Genomic DNA, 25,091 nt, shown 5'->3' with positions numbered 1-25,091 from the left:
TATCCAGAGGGCGATTTGAGAAGATTTTAATTGTTCTCTGGAGGTCTGGGTGAGAGCCAGGTGTCAAAGGAGTGAAGTTAGTTAAGTAGATTTGGGCTCAGTCTTTGGATACATTTTTCTGAATCAAGGAAATGCTTTCTCAGAAGTAATGAGCCACTTGTTACTGGAGGGGTTCAAGCCCTGGCCCACAGGCTCCTTGTCCAGGGGAGGCTGGGAGTCGGGCTTGATGATGGCCAAGTCCCTTTTGTTTCTCTGAGGTTGTGAGGGTCACAGCAGCCTCTCTCAGTCCTTGTGCCTGGCCCTAGTCCCTGGTGGGACCAATAGTTCCTCACCCTGTGCTTCTGAAGTCACCATTCACGAATCATTGTTCCTCAGGGTCTGCACACACCAGAGAAGCCCTGTGTGCCCTGGGGCTGTTCCACCTCCATCAGAGCCCCAGGCTGTGCGGCTCTTTGAAAAGAACCAATTGCTGCACATCTCAGGCTCTGCTCAGGTGGCCCTTGAGCCCTTCAAGGGCAGCACCCAGATATGGCCTTTGGTATTCCTAGGGCTGCTTCAGAAATGCCCCTTGGGAGCAGTATTAACTCAGCCAAGGTAGACTGCCTACTGCAGGCATGCTGGTGGGCTCCTCTGGCACATGGTCTCCCTGGAAGTGGCACTCAGGGCCCAAAGGGGGTAGGGAAGGAGGAGCTGGCCCGCGTGGTTGTACTCTGTGGTTGTTACTGTGCATTGGCTTAAAGATTCCTCTGTTACATAATTGAGGTATTTTTTCCCCTCCTTATTTTAGATCCTGGTACCATCTGCCCCGCTTTTCATGCATCACTAGCTCTGGGTTGGAGGTTAGATTAGATCTGGCTTGGCCACAGGGCTCTATCACTCCCGTGCTGAGACACTTGGGAAAGCCTGTTCCCTTATCTGTAAAATGAGACTATGATCCCACCCTGCCTGCTTGCCAGGGGACTGTGAGCATCAGGTGAGAGGAGGCAGCGAACTGACTGGGTGACGCGCCCGGCACTGCACAGACGAGCCTGGTTGCTATCCGGCGCCCCAAGCCAGGGAGCCTCACATGGGTACCTGCACCAGACTGCACTGTTTGAAATACAGAAAGCGAATAGAACTCACAAGTGGGGAGTCGTAGGCAGACTCCCTGCCTGGGTGGCAGAGGTACAGCCCAGCAGCTTGTGACAGGCAGGACCAGGTCAACCTGTCACCTGCTCACACATCCTCTTGGACCTGCAGTGGAATATTAACCCTCGCATGCACTCAGTTACAAGTCACTGTCAAGAACATCTTCCAAAAGGCTTTTTCAGCCTAGTCCACAGAGGAGGGTCCATGATGACTGCAGCTCAGACCATGGGTCCCGTCAGAGGTCCTGGGTGCAGGCTGAGGCTAGCCTGAAGCCCAACCCCACAGCTCCAGACCTTGCAATGTCCTTTCCTCTTGCCTGTACCACTACAGGGGGTGGCAGACACCAGCAGGGGCTGCTAGACCCTCTCTCTGCCTCATAGGCCCTGAGGAAGAAACGATGAGATCATGAATACTTGGTTCCTGGCTGTATGAGTTAGCTTGAGCAGTTATAACAAAATGTGGAAGACTGGGCCTTAAACACAAATTTATTTTCACTCAGTTCTGGAAGTCTGAGATGCCTGGAGAGAGAGCTCTACCTTTTCTTATTAGGCCACCAATTCTTCCTATTGATGTTCCTATTGGATTAGGATTCCACCCTTCTGACTTCATTTGTCCTTAATTAACTCTGAAAAGGCCTATCTCCAAATACACTCACACAGGTGTGGGGGGTGCTAGGGCCTCAATACATGAATTTGGGGAGGGGAACATGCAATTCAGTCTGGAGCATGGCACAGGGCCTGGTGTAGGATAGCTGCTGACAAAAGTCCTTGCTGCTTAGTACCTTCTGCTTCGGAGACGGGCATATTCTTCAAGAGGCCCTGGCTCAGAGCTGCAGGACTCGGGGCATAGGTCCTCAGGCCTCACTGACTGGGCGCATCTTTCCCAGGTGAGGATATTGGAGATGCAGTTCCTACCAAAGGCAGGGCCTGAGGACACCATTTGTTCCCAGCAGGATTGAACAGTGAAAGCCGGTGGCAGCTTCTAGACCTCCTCTCTATCCCTACCCCAGAAGAAGTGGCAGCTCTGTGTGCACACAAGCCCTGAGGTTCTAGTTGCTCAGAGATGCTAACCAGCTCAGCTCCCAGGGCTGGGCATGACACAGTGTGCAATATGGTGAACAGTACCACTCGGACGACTTGTTTCGTCCTGATCCACTGCGATGAGATGTGAGTCACTTTCCCTCTTTGGGTCTCAGTTATATCACCCATGAAATGGGAATAATCTCTGTTCTGCCCACCCCTCTTGTCTCTTGAAAAGGCCAAAACTAGATCCTGCTAGGCTCTAAAGATGCCAGAAAGTGAATGGTAAAAAGGAAAATTTAATTAGCAATGAGGTTGTTTGGAGGGAAGGTGTCCTGGACTTTTTAATCACTGGGATACAAATTAAAAATCAGAACAGGCTGTGAGCCAACCCAGCAGTCCTGCATTATGACTGAAGACCCTGACAGACAGATGTGGCTTCTCCAGAGTTCAGTTTACTGCTGATCAGGACTCAAAGCATGTGGCCATTCCCCCTTCCCTCTAGTTCCCAGGGGTGGATGCACACAGCACTTGCACACAGCACTTGGGTAACTCCAAGCATTAATCCATTTTCCTTTATTAAGCATGAAAACAAATCATCCCAAGATGTAAAGTGTGATTTTGAAAGGCTCTTGCTGGAGGCGAGCTCTGTGGTACAAAAGCATCTCATTATTATGTAAATGCAATGGTCATCAAGGGTCCTCTCTGGGTTCCAGAGGCCCTGCCTGCCTCCCTCCTGCCCTCTAGGCCCTCTCTGTCTCACCCTGCAGACAGGGAGCTAAGACAGAGCATCCCTATTGAAGACAGAGAAGACAAAGGCCCACAAGGCCAGCTGAATCTGCTCTTTGTGAGCCCCCCTGCCTTGGCACTGTCTGTGCCCATGGCCTATTCCAGCTGCCGGGGAACCTCTGCTTTCTCCTGGCACCAGTCTCCAGGCTCAAGCCAGGCAGCTGCTAGGAGAGCGGGAACACTGTTTCTAAAGGAGACTTGCTTTTTTTTTTTTTTCAAGCAATCTCCCGGGTGGGAATCACATCCCCTTGAGAGACCGCAGACTGCGTGGAAGCCGAGTTGGGGCTGCAGCTGCAGAGTAGTTGGGCTCCCTCTAGTGGCAGGCCTCGCCAGGGAAAGGCAGAAATGGCAGTTTGATTTGATTTTCAAAGTTGGCACTAAGGACCTGCCCTAGGCTTGCAGCTGCCTGGAGGACAGTAGTTCCTGTTTGGCTCCAAACATCCAGGTCCTGTGCAATTGCAGGGATGGTAGGTTTCCAACACAAACCTGAGAAGTGGTAACAAAGATTCTGCCTATCAGTGTCCTGGCTTAATTACAAAAGTGACCACAGCCAGAAAAGCAAGCCATCAATGAAGACCACCCTGAAGGTCTATAAAGTAGGTGTGCACGTGTGCGTGTGTGTGAGCACCACATGAGACAGACAGGGCACCTGGACCCACCTCTGGGAAGAAGGTGCCACAGCGCCAACCTCAGCGCTTGCTCCATCTGTAGCCCCAATCAATACCAGTCCCACTCCAGGCAAAACCAAGAAAACCAACAAACTTCCCTCAGTCAAAGAACACTTCCACACAAGTCTAGACCAAGTCCTCAAAGAGAGTGGAGAAATCTCAAATGAAAATCTCCAGATTGATCTGCACCCCTGCCATACAGACAGCTGTCAATCACTGGCTGCCTGCCAGTCAAATAGCACCATGGATTTGCAAAGAGGTACACAGTGGGCACTTGGTATGCAAGGCTCAGGCGAGGACAGAGTTGGCCAGAGGATTCCTGGATAAAGGGATCCAAAGTGGTTCTGGAATGCAAATGTGAAGTGTTTGCACATCCAAGGCAGGAACACATGACATGGACCACTCCTAAGCAATAAAGGTTACTTCATATGTTCTCTCAGAGTTACAAATTATCTAATGCAGAAGAAGAAAAAAATCTGTCCTTTTTACTCATGAGGTTGGCTTAAGGATCAAATTTTTTTGAATTGATGTTTTGGCTTAAGATGTAAAGGAACCTGGATTCTATTCTATAATAAATCTGTTTCTAATATAAAGATATTTCCCCAAAATCTTTGTGTGAAATCAACTTTAGATAGATGTGCCATGTTTGCCCTGAGGCTTAGTTAGGGCCCCCACCCCGTACCCCATATGTGAAGGCCTGAGCCACTCATCACAGGAACATGTCAGGCTGAGTTATTCCCTCTGGTTAATGCTAAAATGGGTCCTCCTGGGACATTAATAATCCACAAGTGGTTAATCAAAAGGTGACTATATGAGCTCCCTCCCCCCTTCTCTTCCCTCCCTCTGGGGCTCCCCAACAGGTCACTCTTCAGTGTATGTAGATCATGTCAGAGACAGCTCCTGGCAAGTGGGTCATGATCTGCATGCGCAGCCACCAGTAGTAGTCCATGGGGTGGTAGCGGGTGTAGGGGGAGGTAGCGGTCAGGGCATGTGTGACGGCATCAATGACAGAGGACGTGTCCGTGGAGCCACTGTTGCAGTAGGTCTCCATCTTGGCGATCTTCTCATCGAAGTACTTCCTGCCGTAGTCCTTGCGGACGACCTCAGGCAGCTCGTCCCACATCTTCTTGGCAATGGCCTGGATGCGCTCCGGGCTGTAGAGGCTGGTGGCAGCGATGAAGTTGCCGGGCTCCACCACACTGACCTTCACACCTAGCGGGTACATCTCGTATCGCAGGCAGTCAGAGAAAGCCTCCACCCCAAACTTGGTGATGCAGTACGGGGAGCGGGCAGGGTTGGCCATGCGGCCCAGCATGCTGCTGATGTTGACAACACGGCCTGTACGGAGACAGCAAACGCCTGCTCAGGTGGTACTGCCTGCCCTGTGAGGCAAAGGCCCTTCTCATTTGGCAGCCAAGGCCAGCTCAGGCCACCCATCAATGTGAGCACCCTTGATCTTCCTGAGCAGCCCAGCTGTGCCAGGCAGGACAGGGGAGGAGAGATGAGCAAGAAGCAGGCTGCACACCAGGATAATGGGGAACATACAGCTAACTCAAAACCAGACAGAGCCCCGCCGGGCAATCACACCTCAGGGGGAGAAGGCAATAGCAGAACGTGGGAGGTGGGACAGCGGTGCCCATGGGGATCTGTGCGTTCTCTTCAGGCAAGGGCCGATGCTGAGAAGCCTAAAGCTTCCTCCTGGCCTTCATGAAGCTTAAAATTCAGCTCACCCAGTAAGATGTGCATATAAGTGACTTGCTGGGTGTGTGTTAGCAGGGATCTTTCACGACCCCTCCCAGCCCTGGGAGCATACCTAGAAAGGCTCACACGGCCTGTCCTGAGCACCTTTCAGAAACCTCTTAAGTCTGAAGTCATGGAAGAGTTTGGGTTTCCTTTTAAAACCCATGGCTAACCCCTGTGTTCATTCCTGTTATTGCTGGGGCTTTGGGATTGATCTATAGGTCTTGCCACTATTGTTTGCTACTCCAGGGAAAAAATCAGAACCAGGGACTTCTTGGGTAGTTTGCTTACATTCAGCTACCCAATGTGGTTTGGGTATTTGTCTAATTTCCAAATTTCTAAACTTGATTATTGGTATTCTTAATACCACAATCGTCTCATTTTTTGCTATGGTGTAATAACCCACAGAATGGAGATGCTACATTTGTTTAACTGCATGCTACAATACAATGATGTGTATACACAACCCGTACACAGGTGCTTACTTCCCAGAGTGAGTAGATGCTGTTATATCTGGCTGCATAGACAGCTGGCCTATCGCCACTCTACTTCCTGGAAGCCACACATCCCTCTCCCCTTACCTGGCCACACATCCCTGCCCACCAGCATGGGCCCAGCATGGCCCTGGGAGTCAGGAGCTCAGCCTTGCTGGTGTGGATGTTGCCTCTGGCACCACAGGTCTTTCATTATGGCAGGTCCAGGGGCAGGAAGGGGCTGTCTTCCTACTCACCTTTGGCTCTTCGAAGGAGGGGAAGGAAGGATTTCGTTGTCCGCACTGTGCCCCAGAGGTTCACTTCCGCCACCTCCTTGTAGGTCTCCATGCTGGTGAACTCCACCTCCCCAAATGTCGAGATGCCCGCATTGTTAACCAGGCCCCACATCCCTGGACAGGAATCGACAGAACTGTGATCACCACGTGGGAAAAGCCCCACACATCACCCATCGCCTTCGGTCCACTTGCCCCCAACTGTTGTCTCTTTTCTCCATCTTCCCAGCCTCTTGCCAAAAGCTCTCAGGAAACTTCTAGAGTCACCCAAGGACAGGAGTTAGGCCAACCTAAAGGTCCGGATTGTCTGGAATGACCCTTATGTCCAGGCCTTGGGTCACCTCTGCCTGAATCAATTCTCCGAGGCCAACATGACTCAGCCCTGCTAGGACCCCTCAGCCTGTGCCTCGCCTCACCTCCACTCTATGCCACCCATGTCAACGTCACGAGGACCATCAAGGGGCCCAATCTTCAAGTTCACACAATAAGTTAGGGGCTTAGTCAATCCCTGCTGGGTCAGGCCCAATGCTCCTGAGACCCTCCCAACAATGACTCCATTCTCATCTTCCTCCTCTGAACCATGACACTGATGATTGTCACATGTTAAGGCCCTGTGACTCGGTTCACCAATATCCCTTGTGTATCCCTGTGCTCTTTGCCTGCAGAGACCATCTCCTCAGCTTAGGATGCCCTGGGGCTCAGAGCGCACACACTGTCATGGCGTACTTGGGTTGACTGTTTCCTGCAAGACTAACAAGGGACTGCTAGCTTTTGGGGACTCAGAGAATACTGATCCTGGAAGGCTCTTGGACTTTATTTAGTCTCCTAACTACTCAGTTAGGGAAACTGAGGTCCTGAGGGGAAGGGATAGACTTAAGTTTAAACAGGAAGTCCAGGCGGAGCTGAACCTGAACTGGGGGAAACGGGCACTGGAGAGCCTTGTTTTGAGGACCTTCTTGGGGTTTCATTTTTAGGGTGTAAGGGCTACGTCGGCCAGGGCCTCAGGACAGAGCCCTGTTGTGGATATCCTCAGAGGTTTGTCTCCAGGGTTCACCGTTCAGCTGAAAGTCCTGAGTTTCTTCCAAGGTGCAACTAGGCCTGTGGGGACTTGGCCTGGCCTGGCTTTCCCAGTTCTTCAGGGAAATAAGCTTGTGTAAATGACAGGGCAATTGCTCTCTAGCTGCTTTCCTTCCGCCTTGCCCAAATTAAAGCTTCCTTGACTGACCTCTGGTGCCTTCTCCTTCAATTATGGAGCATTAAGGACATTTATTACAGAGAGGAAATTGCTGGTTAACAGAGCATCTGTGAGGAGCTATTCCATTCTCCACGGCTGCTGCTGGGGCTTCCCCTCTCAGCACTCTCGGAGACCCCGACCTCTCCTCCTGACCTTGAAGCAGACCTACTGACATAAAAGTCATTCCTGCAACCCACAGCTCTCACCCTCTCCCTGTCCTCACCCCTACCTGAGCCCAGACCCCAGGAAGAACAGGAAGCCTCTCCCTGCTGTTGGGACCAACTCCTGGGCCTATTCCCCTCCCACTGTCACGCTGGAAACCATCCTATTTCTCTTACGCAATAACATTTTCCCTGTTCTCTACTCCTTCCCTTTAATACTATACACATCAAGTTCTCGATAAATGTGTGTTGGGTAAATGTCTGTCTACAAACACCAGGTCTCTGTATCCTACAGGGCCTCTTTACCCCTGCAGTCTGCCCTCCTTCCCTCCATGGCCAGGCTTCTATGGACACTCTGCCTCTCCGTCCCCTCTGACACCACTCTGGGTTCCCAGCCCCAGCCCTGGCCCGGAGGGCCCTCTCTGGGTCTGCAGGTGCTGAGGACCCTGACTCCCAGCCTTCAGTCTCCTCCACCTCTCTAGGACTCCTAATGCTCCTGAATGCTCACTTGTCCCTTGGCATTAACAACACCCGGGCATCTCCAGCATCCTCTGACACCCCAAAGAGAGATGTCCCCCAACGTCCGGTCCTCAGTCTGCTTCTCCTGAATTATGAGGTAGACTTCTATACTTTGTGGAATTTTCCAGGGATTTTATGTCTGATTCATTATATTTTGATTCATGTGGGACAATATCACATGACCTTCTCCACCTGAAAATAAAACAATTACATCTGACACGACTATCCAAAGAAGCTTAATTAAACTTGACCTGTGAGAGCACGCTCCTCCTTGATCATAGCTCTGCTGACTTGACAAGTAGTAGTAGGTGACCCGGGATCTCTCCAGAGTCCTCAGACAATGCTCCGAATAAGCTCACAGCATTCCTGCTGATGTAGGTGACAGCTGTTTTCCTGGAACAGCTCCAACATCACCTCTATGTCAGTGGTTCCACGTACCCCTCAGGTGTCATGGCCCTCTCCCTCCCAACCCCAGGTCCTCTGTCCCACCAGTTCCCATCTCACCCTAGCCACAACAACACATCAAGCTCCCAAGCTGCTGCTCCACTTTGTTAATGGCTTCACTTTCTTCTTTGACTCCTGCTCCTTCACTTCTCCCCTACCTAATGAGTCCCTGAGGACTGTTAGTATCAGAATGACAGTTGCCAGGCCCTGAACTTTGCTGATCTCACCTGATCAGCTCATTAACTCACCTGATCCTTACAATGACCTATAAAGTAGATACTAAATTGTCCCATTTCAGGAGGAGGCAATTGAGGCTCAGAGAAGTTAAGCACCTTGCTTAGTGTCACCCAGCTAACCAGTGGGAGAGATGGGATTTGGACTCAGGACTGTTCAGGGACACAACCCTTACACTTAGCCCCATGCCAATGGTGGTTTCTTTGCTGTGTTCATTAGAATCAGTTCTTTCTTCTTGTTTCCACCTGTGGCAATTCTTTCCTGTACTATAGAGAAGGCTCCTCCCAGGTTTCCTGTCTTGTTCTCTCTTCTCCACCTCTACCCATGACCCCTCAGCCAGGCCAACTTCCTCCCATCAGTCACTTCCTGCACCTAAGGTTCCCATCCGCAACTCAGTATTCAAGGCCTTTTCCAGTCACCCTCCCATGTATTCTGCCTCTCTAAATCTGAACATGTCCAGCTCCCCACCCCTCAACCTGAGAGCAGCTTTTGTATTCCTGCAGTGGTCAGATCTGGGCATGAGTGTTGGGCAGCTCACAATGCATCCCACTTCACAGATGGACAAGGTGAGGTCCACCCAGGTGATGGTTCACACCCACATCACGCTTCTGTTAAGAGGCAAAGCCCAGGGAAAGCCCAGAGTAAACCCAGTCTTCCACTCACTACCAGACTGAGGATGTGGGATAGGGCCTTCCCTGTCCACAGCGTAATGCCCCCAGGGTTATAACAGCTCTGGAAAGGTTTTGTCCCAAAGCCACTTGGCAGGTATCCAACCACCAGTTCCTCCTGCCAGCACACTACCAAGTATACAGCAAGTATTCAGTAAATGTTTACTGATTGACTGGTAAGTAATGATGCCAGGATCAAGCCACGCCCACAGCTTGCCCTCTGGTCCCTTTGCCCAGCTTTCTTAGGATGGGGGTAGGAAGGGCTGGTCAGAGGTTCCAGATGTCCAGTTCCATATGTCCAGATGTCCAGTTCCAGAGTCCCGCTGAACAATTCCATTCAAAGGCTGGCTCCCCAGGCTTTGGTAACAATTGCTGCATGGAGCCAGGGTGACAGGCAACAAACTTGCTATCAAAATGTGCCCCAATAGCCAGGGAGCAGGAGGACACCTCTTCTGAGAGGTTCCTCTCTGGGTGGCTGTGAATCAGAGGTGGCCAGAGCTGGTGGAAAACTCTGGGAGAGCACCACCTGGAGTTCAAAGCCAGCATCGCCCATGGAGGGAAAGCCATCCAGAGCCAGAAGGGAGGAAAGGGAGGAGAAAGATGGAAGAGGCAGAGACAGAATGGGGGTAGGAGGAGGAGAAAGGAGAGGGAGAGGAGGAGGCACGCAACCGCACATCTGAAAGATTTATTTTCCCTTTTGGACCTAAAAGTCGTCAAATCCTTTTCCAAAAAATTCAGTATGGGTTAAGGGAGGCCATGGTGAGTGTTTTATCAACCCCTCCCCAGAATGCCTCCTGTGGAAAAGGCAGGAGGGAAAAGTCTTTGTGTGGGTGCTGGGTTTAAGCCCAGATGCCAGGGCGGAGGACAGCACCTCCCGCTGTGTGGCGGGGGGCGTGGGGACCCTGCCTTGCTGGGCTAGTCCAACTGGCCAATCCAGTACAGGGGACGGAGCTGGTTCTGCCCCAGTGTCCTGCCATAAGGACCACATCCCTGAGCAGCCCCCAGCCCTGGTGCAGCCCCATTCTGCACCAGGCCCCCCAGGCGAGTCCTCTCATGAGCAGTTTAAATCACCACAAGCCCCACAGGCAAACGCAGTGGCTTCGTGGCACTGACTGCAGCTGTTTTCTTGCCTGATGGTTTATGAGGGCAATTTACCACCTCCCAGGGTGGGCAGAGAGGGCAGAGGAGGATTTACCACCGCTGCAGTGAGGCAGGCTGGGTGCTCGGGCGGGTAATCATCCCGGTGGGACCCGTCCTGCCTTTTCTTATTGGGACAGGAGCGCAGGCTCTGCCTGTTAATTATTAAACAGATGTTCAATGAGTTCAGCAACTCGCAGGCCTCTCCTCAGAGAACACAAGGGCCCGAATGAACAGGCCGTTGTGGAGGTGGGGGTGGCACTGGGCTGCTGAGGTGACACCAGTGACAAGCTACCCACAAAGCACCAGCTTACCCACAGACAGCCACACAGCACAGGTGGGGTTCTCAGAGATGCCAGCATTTCCACCCGACCCACCCACGCGCCACACAGAAGGCACAGGACAGATGCTGACCACCCTCCTTCCCCCTCCCCATCCACGACTAGAGTCACTGCTCAGGACAGCTGCCTCCAGCACACTGTGGAGAGAAGCAGAGAGCTAGATGAGGCGCCCTGTTTCTGCCGGGGCTGCACAAAGGTCGACAGCATAGGCTCACTTTTCTGCTTTTCCACAGATGCCCTGAGCTGCCAGCTGTCCGAGCCCCAGCCATTGCTGCCCTACTCTGTATGCATGGTGCTCCCTGGAGCTGGTTAACAGAGCTCTTCCCAGCAAGGTCCTCCATGTGACTGAACTGGAAAACACTGGGGACACCTGGGTGCTTGTGCTACAGGAACCTTCTGCAGCATTTGACCCCATTGGTCACTGGACCCCCAAATTTTCTGTTCCTTTAGCTTTGGGATTCTCTATCCAACCTCTGAAAAACCTGGCCCCTAAATACTCACAGTCCCCAGAAGTCCTTCTGGACACTCCCCCTGGGTGTCCCATGAGCACTTCGGTGTCTTCCTACACCTCAACCTGCTCCTGCAACTTGAGGACACCAGGGGTGTAGGACAGGGACCTCGTGCCTCTCCCTCGACCTGTGTCCACGTCATCAGGCCCCTCTAGCTCTGCCTGCTCAGCACTTCTTGAGTCTGATCCCTCCTTTCCCAATGCCCCCCACCATAGTCCAGGACTTTTGAACCACACTCTCCCTTCACACCCACCCTCCACATTGCCACTCTGGTCCTTAGAGTGAGCTTGTCCCCAGAGTGAGTTTCATAAACAGACCAGGCCATTCCCCTCCAGACAACCCCTTTGGTGGCCCCCAAGGGTCCTCAGGAGAGCGGCACACTCTGTTGGCCTAGCACCCAAGGCCCTGTTGACCTTTCCCAGTCTTATTTGCTGCCATCACCTCCACCAGACCCTACCCTGGGACCAGACCCCTCACCAGGCCCCAGCACCTGGGCCGCTGCCCACGATTGTCCATGCTTCCCTGCTCCTGGACTGACCTTCCCCATCCTCTGTCACACTGACCCATTCCCATCCCACTCCCAAGACTGGATGCACCCCCATTTCCTATGCTGTCTTACCTCTCAGTGTGTTGGTCCTTGACGTTATAACCAGTGGCCCTCTAATGTCCTACATATCCTTAGGGACAAACTGTGCCTTGGTCATCCTGAGTGCACAGCCCAGAACCCGGCCCAGAATGGGCATTCAACGAGCACTAGCTGTACTGGCCTGAACCAGTGCATACCCACTCAGCCCTCCTATGCTCCCGAAATCGTCTTCTGGCTGGTTTCACACTGTCCTGTTCCCCAGGTGTGTTTAACTTAATCCACTTCCTCCTCTGAGCAGGAGGAAGAGTTTAAACAATAAATAAAGGAGGCTTTTGGCAGGATGCCAGCAAATGGAGGCGGGCATTTAGGACATGCCCCCTCTGAATGGCGCTACATGCTACCTGTCCTGCCACAAGGTGGCCCCTACCTTTCTCAGGGTCCTTCAGGCTTAAGTGGACCATCTCGACTGCTCTCTCCACCTCCTCGTTGTTGCAGACATTGAGCTGGATGGTTCTCAGCCGGTCACTGTTCAAGCTGTCCAGCTCCTTCACCCCAGCATCCCCTTTGTCCTAGGGAAGAGAGAAAGGCTGCATTCATCTCCCACCTTCCTTCCCAGGGCAGACTTAGAATAAGGATGCTGCCAAGCCAGGGCTGACCAGGTCCCTGCCAAAGCCTCTGGCTTATTGACAACACATGGTATTCTCTGGGGGTGCAGCCAGTGCCTGTCCCCCAGCACTGGTGACTTCTAAGCATCAAGCTAAGTGCCACAGGGACACCATGAGCAGAGCGAAAACCTTGCTCCAGGGCCATGTGGACCGTCAGGGACTTAGGTGGAAGGTGGGGACCCTAGCAGCAGAGCACATACACTACTTGTTGCCCTTGTGAGTCTGAAAGCCCAGTGTTGCCAGTGCTCAGATTTTTCAGCTAGTAATTGGTATTACGTCAAATTTCTTAATGTGTTGACAACTTATTCACCTCAGTGGAAAAGAAAAACCTCTGTGTGGGCTAAAGCATGTCCCTAGGCCATGCATGACCAGAAGGCTGCCAGTTTCCCATTTTTTGTTCTAAGTCAAGGGACCATGAAGCCCAACTCAGTAAGAGGCCAGAGACAGGCTCCAATTCCAGTTCAGTCGCTAACCAGGCCCTGTGCCCTCAGGTGTGCCCCTAACAGGGGCTCAGTTTTTCTGGCTGTAAAATAAGAACACTGCTTAGATCAATAAAATAAGGAAAGAAATCTTAGGGCAACCTGCTAACTATAAAGCACAAGGTTTTATTAAGCACAAGAAAAAGTGTCATTCACTTGGCAAACATTTCTCAGGCTCTGCCACATCCTGGCAATGTGAGAAGCGGGAGACATGAAGACAAATGAACTGTCCCTGTCCTTGGAGTCATGTTCTGGGGAAGGAGACAGATGAGCAAGCTCTGACAGATGTGCTGGCTGTCGGGATCCCACCGGAGGTGGGCAGGAGCACTGAGGGAGGGACCACAGGGCAGACCTTTTAAAGGCAGCAACATCTGAGGACATGGACGACAGGGGGCCCATGGGGATGGAGCCCTTCAGGAAGAGGTAAGAGGATCCCACCATGAGTCATCTGTTGCAGTCAGTGCAGAGACAGAAGGCAGTGGAGGATGGAGGGCTGGAGAGATGGATAAGGGTCTGTGTGGGGCCACTGGGCAGCTGCTACCAGGTTTTTGTTTGTTTGTTTGTTTTGGTACTGGGAATTGAACCCAGGGGTGCTTAACCACTGAGCAACATCTCCAGATGTTTTTATATTTTATTATGAGACAGGGTCCCACTAAGTTGCTCAGGGTTTCATAAAGTTGCTGAGGCTGGCTTTGAACTTGCAAGCCTCCTGCCTCAGTCTCCCAAGCCACTGGGATTATAGGCATGTGCCACCTCTGTAAGTTTTAATAAAAGTAGAATCATTTGCTGAGTGTGTACGGTGCAGAACACCACACTAAACACCTGACACGCTCTCTCCCATTAGCCCTCATATCACAAGGTGGCTTGCGTGACCACATTTCATCCTATGCTCTGACACATTGTTTTCACAATAGGGATGATATGCACTTGATGTAAAAATTAATCTTCACCAATCATAACTTAATTGGCAGTGATTTTTCTGAGTGGTGTGTGGAATAGCGATACCTCTTACAGCAGGACCATAGTAGCTGCCAGAGAATGAAGCGAGAGTTGAAATGCCTGTTCCCTGGCCCAGGGCCTGCTGGGGCATGAAGCAAATATCCTGGGCCATGGCACAGCAGGAAGGTTAGGATGGTCGGAATGTTAGGGTTGGAAAGTTCTCTTCAGGTTTGACTGAGCCTTGTAAGTGCTTTGTACCAGGCGGACCCTACCCTAGGACTGGGAAAACCACATCATGCAATTTCAGAAGGATGTAGGAGAAACTGGGGGGGGGGGGGGCAAACACTGCACGCACAGAGTCAAAGACACTGGAGACGATCACTGTGAAGAATTGTAGGGACATGATTAAAGAAGAAGCTGTGCTCTATGCATTCCCAGAGAACATAACCGGGGCCAAGAATTAAGTTCAGCTCAAAATGAGGAGTGAGTTTCATCCTACTGCCCCCCCCACTTCAGGTTCAGCATGTGGACCACCTCCCCGCCTTCCCCAGGAGCCCTCACCTGCTCCTGGGCAGTCTACTGCTACTCCTGACAGACATGCCAAAGGGCCAGAGACTGAGCTTGCCCTATCTTCCCAAGCCACCAGACATGCTGCTGGCTGCAGATGATGGTAGCCTGTCCCCTTAAGGACTCACCTGTACTCAGCCAAGGCCTCACTGCCCAGCCACACAACCTCCCTGGTTCTCCTCCTCAGGCCTCCAGAGTCTGCCAGCCTGTGTCTTGCTGCCCAGAAACAAGCTCTGGTCCTGCCACGCGGTGCTGGTATAACTGGTTTACCAACGAATCCACTTCTTCCTCTCTATCCCTTCATCCTCACCTATCAGCTATTTTCTTCCACCCCTGGATGAAATTTCAGGCAAGTCTTGAGAGTTTTTCTACTCATGCACAGATACAGGCAGGCTTCATCTGGGTGGAGTCCATCAGTCCACTAATCAAATAATTCCAGCCCAGCCCAGTTTAGATACCCAAACTCCCAACTTGTATCCTACTTGAAGCTAACCCCTCAACAGGTCAGAAGGAGTATGGGAGGCCAGGAGGTAGTAGAGGTTTTTTTCTCCCTCTTTCTCTCCATTTTCTAGCTCCTCCTCTCCTATTCCCTTCTCTCTAACCCTCCCAAGGTTGGACCCAGGGGCAGGAAATTTGAGGGCAGGTATACAGTCTTCTGAGGCTGCTCATCTGCTGTGCTACCCTTGATCTGGCAGAAACCCAAGAGCTGACTCTTCCTCCCTGGGGTGCTTTTGTGGATTTTGCAGAGACCCTGCCCCTGGAGACCTCTGACTACCATCTCTGGGCACGAGAATGCTTCCTCCAGCTGGGCATCTTCTCCCTCAGTCCTGGGCCCGGGATAGACCCGCCCAGCAGTTTCACTGGGCAAGTGCCCCAAAGATAACTTCTTTGTCGACCAGGTCCCAGCAGCTGTGTCCTGCTAGGCAGAAGAGCAGCCTTTTGCCCTCACAGCCCTGCTTGCAGGTGAGCCACTCCAGCTTGTCCCCAGGCCTTCAGACTTCTTTTGGTGAGCATCAGCATCACACTCTAGACTCTCCTGGCAGTTCTCTTAAAGCTCACTGCCTTTCACTTGGGACGAAAGTGGGGACAGCTCACAACTCTTCCCACTCTCTAGCTCTCACACCACCACAGCAGGTGATGGGTTCACCTGGCAGAGCAGGTTCAGTCTCTCAGCACACAGTACCAGGCGGTCTCACACTCCAGGCAGGGTGTGAGGACACGTGACACACGTCATAGGTGAGCATTTTACCACATGTATTGGAACCTGCAGAGAGAGGAGCTGGCCAGGCACGGTAACATTTCCAAGATGGGCTAGAGAAGGATCCAAAGAAGGAAATGAGAGGAACCCAGAGGGCATGAATTCTAGAAGCAAAGTGTTATTAGCAAGAGTGGCTAATCTGGTCCAAAGTTGCTGCTGGGTGAATGTGGTCAGAGAAACACTCAATGCAATTAGCAAAATGGAGGCCACTGGCATCCTTGAGAAGGTCTGGGTCAGAGACATTTGGGGTCCCCCTGGCTGGGTTCTGCCTTCTTTTCCCAGCCCATCTCCCCTTCCTCCATGAGGGCACTGGGTGCCAAGGCACCTCAAACCACAGGTGGTGCCTGGACACGCTACCTCCACTCACTTTACAGGACTCGTTTATCGTTTCAGCTGGTGATAAGACATCGCCTCTCATCAAGCCTTGCTGAGTATACCAGATCTGCTCCCTGCACCGCCTCACCTCCCGCTACTCCCCTCTCCTCTCTGCACCAGCCACAGTGGCCTCAAATATACCAGGTCTCTTTCCTCTGGGGCCTGGGGCTTGGCTGTCCCCTACATATCTGCAGCCCTTGCTCCCTGACCTCCTCTGGGGCAAGGGAGCGCACCACGGTACCTTCTTGGTAAGGTCCTGCATCCCTCTATCACATTCCTGCCCTGTCTTCTTGCCTGCTTTATTCTTCTCCATAGCTCTGGTCATCCCACAGAGAAGCAACTTACCTATTTATCTCATTCTTGTCTGCATTTCTGCCTTGGAATATCAACTCCACAAGGGCAAAAACTTTTCCCTGAATGGTTGTGTGCAGTATGTCCTATAGAGAATATTGTCTGCTCACTGTAAGTGCTCAACAAATATTTGTTGAATAAATAAACAAACAGAAGATAGGGCAAGACCTAATATAGGTGAGTTGAAAAGAAAATGGAGTGTGTGTAAATATATGAAAATATCAAGTATAAACAACCTTGGGGGTACTTTCTATGAAGGGGAATGGAGAAATAGGCTGTAGTACACATAGGCCTCAGTGGTGTGCAGTGTGTATAATTTGTGTGTGTGTGTGTGTGTGTGTGCTGAAATGATCCAGGAAAATGATCTCCCCACCCCCCTCTCGCAGTGTTAGAGATCAAACCCAGGACCTCAAGCATGCTAAGCACAAGCTCTACCACTAAGCTATTAGCCACTCGGACAGGTTTCTGATTTGCATAACTCATGAGATGCCAGATAGAAGTAGTCACAGGTAGGTAAATTCCAACAGAAGCAACCTAGCAAGAATCTTGAGTGGTACTTGTGTGGTTCCAATCACCACATCATGGAATCATAGCTACAGGAATGGAAGGACCTAAGATCATCAATACATTCCTGTTATTGTAATTAAGAGGAAACTGAGGGCCAGGGAGGGAAAGTGTTTGTTCTATACCTGGGTCAGTGAACTGACCCTTGAAGGTCCTTCTACAGCAAACAGTGGCACATAGCAGCCTCTGCCCACTGCTGTGGAATCAAGCTGTGGCCCTGTGTCATTGGACAAACCAGCACAATGGCACAGGGGCTAAACATAGGACAAGGGAGTCTAAAGGCACCAAATGATTTTGGGGCATCACAGTTCCTGCCAGGATCTGCTGAGGCAGCTCCGCATGCGCAGAGAACCCAGCTCCAAGCATGCCACGCCCACCACCCACACCCCTCCCCAAACAGGTTCTTCAATGCACTGCCTGAGGAAGGAGACAGTACGAGAGCCTGTTGGGGGAGCAATTTGGTAGATCTGAAAAAAATCTAAAGCCTGTACCCCCTTCTAACTAGTTCTTTCACATCTACAAATTCTTCTTAAGCATTGCCAATAAAAAGCCTGTAATCCTAGTGGCTCCAGAGCTGAGGCAGGAGATCACAGGTTCGAAGTCATCCTCAGCAACTAGTAAGGCCCTAAGCAACTTAATGAGACCCTCCCACAAAATAAAAATATAAAAAAGGGCTGGGGATGTGACTCAGTGGTTAAGCACCCCTGGGTTCAATCCCTGGTACCAAAATAAATAAAAAAGAATTTCCAAGAAAAGCATGCAAAGATATACACGAAAGGCTACTCAATGACACTTTTCTGTTGTGGTGGTGGTGGTTCTGCGGACTGAACCCTTGGCCTCACACATGCCAGGCAAGCACTCTACCACAGAACTCCATCCCCAACTGAGGCTTTGCTTTTTATGAAGGGGTGGCCAGCACCCTGAGAGAGCAGGTTCCTGCTCAGGAGGTGTGAGCTGCCTGAAAAAATAAAAGGTCTGAAATAATCAAAAGAAATAAGACAAAGCCAAAGATTAGATTTAAAAAGTGGAGCACCTGATAGGTCTTCCAGTCCTGATAGGAACTGGAACTGAACAACTGAAAAAGGCCCTAATTCTTTACTTAAGCGGGAGGACATCAAAGGCAGGGATAAGGTTTCAATGGGAGGAGTTTTGTTCTGGTGCTTGTTTCTCTGTGTGGCAGGGGTCTTGCAGTGAGCCCATCGCTGGGAGGATGTGCTTGACCTTGAGCAGTGAGCAGGTCAGGGTGCCAGCATAAAGTGGGCAGTCTCGCACCAGGGGGTTTCCGCCTGAGAGTTCCCAAGACAGTGACTTCCCTGCCTATGACTCAAACATCGTTCAGTTCCCACACATGGTTTACAGATGGCCCCCAACAGTTTTTTTGTTTGTTTGTTTGTTTGGGGTTTTTTGTGGTGTTAGGGATTGAACCCAGGGCCTTGTACTTGACAGGCAAGCACTCTACCAACTGAGCTATATCCCCAGCCCCCCCAACAGTTTTTAATAGCAAAAGTCACAGATGATGTGCACACCTGAATGTAAGTTACCTTGAGGCAACAAAAAGGGAAGACTTCATTCTTTCATGAAATTCCTTTCCACATTGTTTTAATGTTATGAATATGTTCTATTACATTCATAAATTCAAAATAAGTAAAGATTCAAAAGACAAACCCTTCACTGATCTGAAACAATGTTCAGAGGATGGCAATGTGAATTGCTTTATTATTTGTTCTTATTTATTTTATTGAAAATTTACATTGAACAGAAACAATTTTTTTTCTGTTGTTTTGTGGTACTGGGGATTGAACCCAGGGGCACTCTACAACTGAGTTACATCCCCAGCCCTTTATAGTTATTTATTTTGAGACAGAATCTCGATAAGTTGCCAAGGCAAGCCTTAAACTTTTGATCCTCCTATGTCAGTCTTTTGAGTTGCTGGGAATATAGGTGTTTGTCCAGCAAGAGAGATCATTTTTACAAAGATATTAAAGCTAGTATAAAAAAATTCCTTGGGCTGGAGATGTAGCTCAGTGGTAGAGTACTTGCCTAGCATATTCTAGGCCCTAGGTTCAATCCTGGCATACACACACAAACACACACACACACACACACACACACACACACACACACACACACCATTCCCTGGTGCTATAGTATAAGTCTTGAAAATCCCCCACAGGCCCCTGTGTTAAGGCTTGGTCCCCAGGCTGACAATGTTGGGAAGTGGTAGAACCTTTAGAGGCTGGGATCTCATGAGATGTCTTCAGGTCATTGGAGGCATGCCCTCGAAGGAAATTATGGGACCCTGGCCCCCCGCTCCTTTTTTTTTTTTTTTACATCCTAGACATGAGGTGAGCAGCTCTGCTCCACCACACACTCCCACCATGATGTGCTGCCTAACTAACCAAAGCAATAGGTTCAACAAAGCATGGACTGGAGCTTTCAAAACTGTGAGCCATAAACAATCTTTTCCCTTTATAAGTTGATTATATCAGGTGTTTTATTATAGTGACAGAAGGCTGACTAACACCTGGATTCCGACCGTTTTCAAAATGAAAACTGTCTCACCCACTGAGTAGAGACAGCAAGTTTTCCCAAACACCCGTTATTCCTTTCTATAGCAGGCAAACCATGACTTTTTAAGCAGGGTACATATTATCTCAGAATACCTACTACATTTACCAGACTCCCTTGTAGCCAGGTAAGGTTATGTGACTAAGTTTTGTCCAACAGAATGAGAGCACAGGTGATATATATGTACGGTGTCTGCATCCTGACCCTGAGGAACAGGGGTGGACACTCATAAAAGAAATACATGTCAAAACTATACTGAAATACAGTCCTCATTTATCAGATTGAGAAAAATCTAAAGCATAAACACACTGTGTTGGTGAAATTGTGTTGAAATAGGTACTGACTTACAGTATTGGTAGGAATATAAAATTATATAACCCATATGAAATTTGGAAATATGACAATTCATTTCATTTATCTCCTAGCCTGAAAGCAATCTCACTTTTGGAAGCTTACCCTAATATAAACCCCCAATAACATAAAACTACATATGCACAAGGTTATTCGTGTGGCATTATTTATAATTGCAAAATACAGAAAAAAAACCTGAGAGACTAGTGGAGTAAATTATAGTCCACCCACACAATGCAGTACTGTAGAGCCACTACAAAAGAGAAGAAAAGCTCTGTGAAGTCACACACAGGGACTTCGAAGATGTATTATTAGGTTAAAAAAAAAAGCACAAAAGAATCTAGGCACTATGCAAACATTCCAATTTGCGTAAGAAGGGGGAAATGAAAGAATGGGGTAGAAAAGATAAGGAGAGGAGTAACTATTCTACCTTTTTTTTTTCTTGTATAATTTTGACTTTATGACCTTGTTAATGTTTCACATATTCAAAAATGGAATTAAGTCAACAAGAATGGAGGAAAACAAAACATAAACAAAATATATTTTAAATTAATAACATAATGATAAAGAAAAAACAAAAATTAATCCAAATAACTTTTAAACATGGTACTTTGTATACCTTCAATTAATAGCCAAAAACACTTCAGAGAAACCTATATAAATAGACAGTTTGTATATATGTATATGATTAGATATAACTTCTTTGAGCTCTGTCCACTGAGAAAAACAAGGAGCAGCAATGCCCTATGACCATTAGCAATGAGCACACCTAATTCCCATATTGTGGTATCTATATTCCACTAAAAGTAACCAGGTAAAAATGCATGTGTACACAGAGACACATATGTGAATGTCATAGAAACATTACTCAAAATGACCAAAAATCTAAACATCTTAATCCACATACCCATTAACTACTGAACGGAAGTTTTAAAGGTATAGCATATCCATTTGATAGAATATTTTTCAGCAATAAAAAGGAATGAACTACTGATACATGTTACAACATGGATGAATCTCAAAAACATTATCCTAAGTAAAAGAAGCCTGGCACAAGACCATAGATTATATAATTCTGTGTATGTGAAATGTACAGAAAAAGCAAAAGAGATAATAATTGTAAACTGAGGATCGCAAGTTCAAAGCCAGCCTTAGCAACTTAGCGAGACCCTGTCTCTAAATAAAACACAAAAAAGGTCTGGGGACGTGGCTCAGTGGTTAAGTCCCTGGTTCAGTCCCAGGTATAAAAACAAACAAACAAACTGGATTGCAGGGGGAATGGGGACTGAAATGGAGTAAATCAAATTCCACGCATGTATAGTTTTGTCAAAATGAACCCAACTACTATATATAAATATAATGTTCTAATAAAAAAAAAGCTGAATTGTGATGATGGTTGAACTATTCTCTAAATCAGGGAAACAGTCCATTAATTACTTTTGTAGCTTTGTGTTCCAGCACTTCCCTTCATACACCCTAAATTTCACTTGATCACCCAAAGGAGTTTCATGGTTGCAAGACTCTGCTGAGGTTAGTCCTTCTGTCTCACAGGTCATTCTTCCCAGTTTCCACTGATGAAAGCTTTATTTATTCTTCATGGCCCAGGACTAATGTCATGTCCTCTGTCATGCCAGAATCAATCCCTTCCTTCTCTGCACTCTCTTGACATTCTTGCATGTCCCTGAGAATGCTCTTCATTCTAATTCTTCAGCTGTGACTGTGCATGGTGTCCTCTCATCACCAGACAGTGAGTTCCTTGGGGCACAGATCAGGTCTTAATCTTTTACTGCACCTAGCAAAGTGTCAGGCACATCATAACTCTTGGCAAATGAATAAATGATGGATGGATGGATGGATGAATAGATGGATGGATGGATGGATGGAGAGATGGCTGGCTGAATGAATGGTTGGAAAAGTTACAGAGAACAATGAGATTGAAGCCAGTGGGAAAGGTACAGGTTATTTTAAGGAACAGATGAACCAGTTGTTAGGAAAGCTTTTTTTTTTTTTTTTTTTAATAAAAGCTACAAATAGTGACTACATGTAAAGGACAATAGTGAAAAAAAAATGGCCTTCTCTTACCTTCAACAAGCAGCCAGCAAACACAAGGAAGCCTTTAGAATGCAGATGCTTGGCCAAGGAGAACCCAAATCCAGAGTCACAGCCAGTGACCAGGACAGCTTTGCTGCCAACCTATTTTAGAAGGTCAGACCCCAGTTAGGAATGCAGAGGCGTGAGGCAGAGTGAATGGGGCTCCCGCCCTCTGGGTGGTAACAGTGCTGAGTAGCCCAGGCCTGGCCCTCCCCTCCTGGCTCTTGCTGTCTGGAGAAACAGTAAACATTAACATGTACTTCAAAAATCTTGGAGTCAGAATCAGGAGACCAGACTCCAATTCAGACTCTGCCACCAACTATCAAGCCTGCCAGGGGAAATGACTTCTGGTTTCAGGATTTTGGTTCCCAAGATTACAATCACTGTTATCATCATTGTCATCATCATCATCATCTTCAAAGCTCTGATTGTTTTCTTTTTTTCTTTTTTTTTTTTTTTTTTTTTTTTTTAGTTGTAGATGGACACCATGTCTTTATTTTATTTATTTATGTGGTGCTGAGGATGGAACCCAGTGCCCCACACATACGAGGCAAGTGCTCTACCACTGAGCCACAACCCCAGCCCAAAGCTCTGATTCTTAAGGGTGACACTGACTGTGTGAAAGGCTCAGCACATACGCTCTTCTTATCTAATTCTCACAATCACCTACAGAAAGCATGATCATTACACCCTGTTACCAGTGAAAAGAAAGACATGTTTTAACTGCCCTATGTAGTTAGCTGGAATGGAAACCAGGGCTGAGAAATTTCAGAGACTCCCTCTTAAGCCCCAACCTGCTGGGTGGGTGGGAGTTCCAGTTCCCCAGCAGGCCTCACTGACACCCCGTGGCTGGGAGGGGTGGGAGTGCCTCATCACAGCGCCCCCACAGGTCCAAGAGTGTGGGTCTCACTACTGATGTGGGGTTTCAGGATAAGGATAAATGAGAAAGTGGTTCAGAGTGTCCCAACAGTGCTAAGGCCCTACTTGAGGATGGCTCAAGGTCTGGGATCCAGAAGGAAGGGCTGTGACCATCTGGCTGATTCCCCAGGGAGTTGGACTTTCACTCACCGGGTCCACCTCACTGGTATAAGTCCGGTGCTTGATCGAGATGAAGGAGGTAGAGCAAAACAACAGTGTGCGTCTACAAGAAAAAAGAAGCCAAGAGCATGAGGCTAAGCTCCCGCCCTAGACTGGGACATGCTCAGCCAGCACCCAGCCTAAAGCCCCACTGGTTATCTCCCCGTTCCAGGCTCTGGGGACAACTTGCTGGTACAGCTGAGAAAGAAACCCTCTTTCCACCAGGTGGCTAGGCTGGTGGGCAGTGAGCCAGCATTTGTAGTAGTCACCATAGCCACTGTACAGCCATCCCAAGGATAAAGCCAACCCAGAAGCACTATTGCTGGGAGGCCCTGCCAAACCTGACTGTCTGGTGGCCCACTCCAATAAAGTTCTACTTCCTGCTTTTCAAGGTGACACAGACGGGCAGTGTTTCAGACTAATACAGGTATGAACTATCCCTTCAGTGACAAAGCTTTGTTAAAGCCTTCTGCACATTCAGTGTCAACTGAATTTAATGCTGCTTCTTCATTGTTATTTCAATTAACCCTTTTATTTTGAAATAATTATAGATTCACATGCAGTTAAGAAATAATACAGTGTGTAACTTCACTTCATGTACAACCACAAGAACAGGAAGTTATACTCCATGAATGTATGATGCGTCAAAATACATTCTACTGTCATGTATAACTAAAAAGACAAATGAAAAAATTATCTTATATAATAAAAAAAAAAGAAAGAAAGAATACGGGAAGATGTTGGGTACCTTTTGCCCAATCTCCTCTGATGGTAACATCTTTCAAAACTATACTAAAAGTCAGGGTGTGATAATGCATGCCTATAATCCCAGTAACTCGAGAGGCTGAGGCAGGAGGGTTGTAAGTTTGAGGCCAGTCTGGACAACTTAGTGAGACCCTGCCTCAAAATTTAAAAATTTTGAAAAGGGATGGGAATGTAACTCCATGGTAGAGTGTCTCTGGGTTTAATCCCTAATATTGCAAACCAAACAACCAACCATACAATATCACAACCAAGATATTGACACTAAAACAGTAAAAATACAGAACAATTCCACCACCACTACTTTGTTCCTTTACCCTATTAGAGCTGCTCCTACTCCTCCGCCACCCTACCCTCCTTAACCACTCATCTGTTCTCCATCTCCACAATTTTGTCATTTCAAGAATGTTACACTAATGGAAGAAAACAGTAAATTAATCTTTGGGGTTTGGCTTTTTTCATTCAGCGTAATTCTCTGGGGATCTATCCAGATTGTTGCGTATATGGAACTTTTTCTTCAGATTGCTAAGCAGAGCTTCAAGGCATGGGCATTTGTTCAACTATTGACCTACTGCAGGACTTCTGGGTTGTTTCCAGTTTGGAGCTATTAAGAATAAAACTGCCATGAACATTCCCAGACAGGTTTTCATGCAAACATTAAGTTTTTATTTCTCTTGGATAAATGCCCAGGAGTGCAATTGTTGGGTCATGTGATAATCGTGTGTTCAGTTTTTGAAGAAACTGCTCAACAGTTTATAGCTACAGAGTGGGGAGCACACATACGACATTCCCAGCAAAAATGTGCGAGTGACCCACTTTCTCCATATCCTTGCCAGCATTCAGTAGTGGCACTTACTTTTTGTCTTAGCGATGCTGAAACCTGTGTAATGATGATTTCACTTGGTTTCAATTTGCATTTCTTTAATGGCTAATGATGTGGAACATCTTTCCATGTGTTCATTTGCCATCTGTCTTAGTTTGGGCTGCTAAAACAAAATACTAGTTTGGGCTGCTAAAACAACAAAGTGGAGTATTTATAGCAAACATTTTTCACAGTTCTGGAGGTCAGAAAGACCAAGATCAAAGTATCAGCAGACTGTA

The 25,091-nt window shown here is 48.5% G+C and overlaps 1 protein-coding gene across 3 annotated transcripts in view; it reads right to left on the bottom strand.

The window, feature by feature from the left end:
* Positions 1-2,700: 2,700 nt before the first annotated feature.
* Bdh1 (3-hydroxybutyrate dehydrogenase 1) overlaps positions 2,701-25,091 on the bottom strand; it is a 47,303-nt gene continuing 24,912 nt past the window's right edge. For all 3 annotated transcript variants that reach the window (XM_047564480.1, XM_047564481.1, XM_047564483.1), the window contains exons 3-7: positions 23,220-23,292; positions 22,143-22,253; positions 12,371-12,512; positions 6,075-6,227; positions 2,701-4,942 (exon numbers count right to left, since the gene is read on the bottom strand). In XM_047564480.1, coding sequence (XP_047420436.1) covers positions 4,473-4,942; positions 6,075-6,227; positions 12,371-12,512; positions 22,143-22,253; positions 23,220-23,292 — 949 coding nt within the window. In that variant the 3' untranslated portion in view covers positions 2,701-4,472. The remainder of the gene's footprint in view (positions 4,943-6,074; positions 6,228-12,370; positions 12,513-22,142; positions 22,254-23,219; positions 23,293-25,091) is intronic.

Source organism: Sciurus carolinensis, chromosome 9 (genome assembly GCF_902686445.1).
Source record: "Sciurus carolinensis chromosome 9, mSciCar1.2, whole genome shotgun sequence".
NCBI lineage: Eukaryota > Metazoa > Chordata > Mammalia > Rodentia > Sciuridae > Sciurus > Sciurus carolinensis.
Note: the sequence above shows the minus strand (reverse complement) of the source record. Positions and strands in the feature narration are given on the sequence as shown.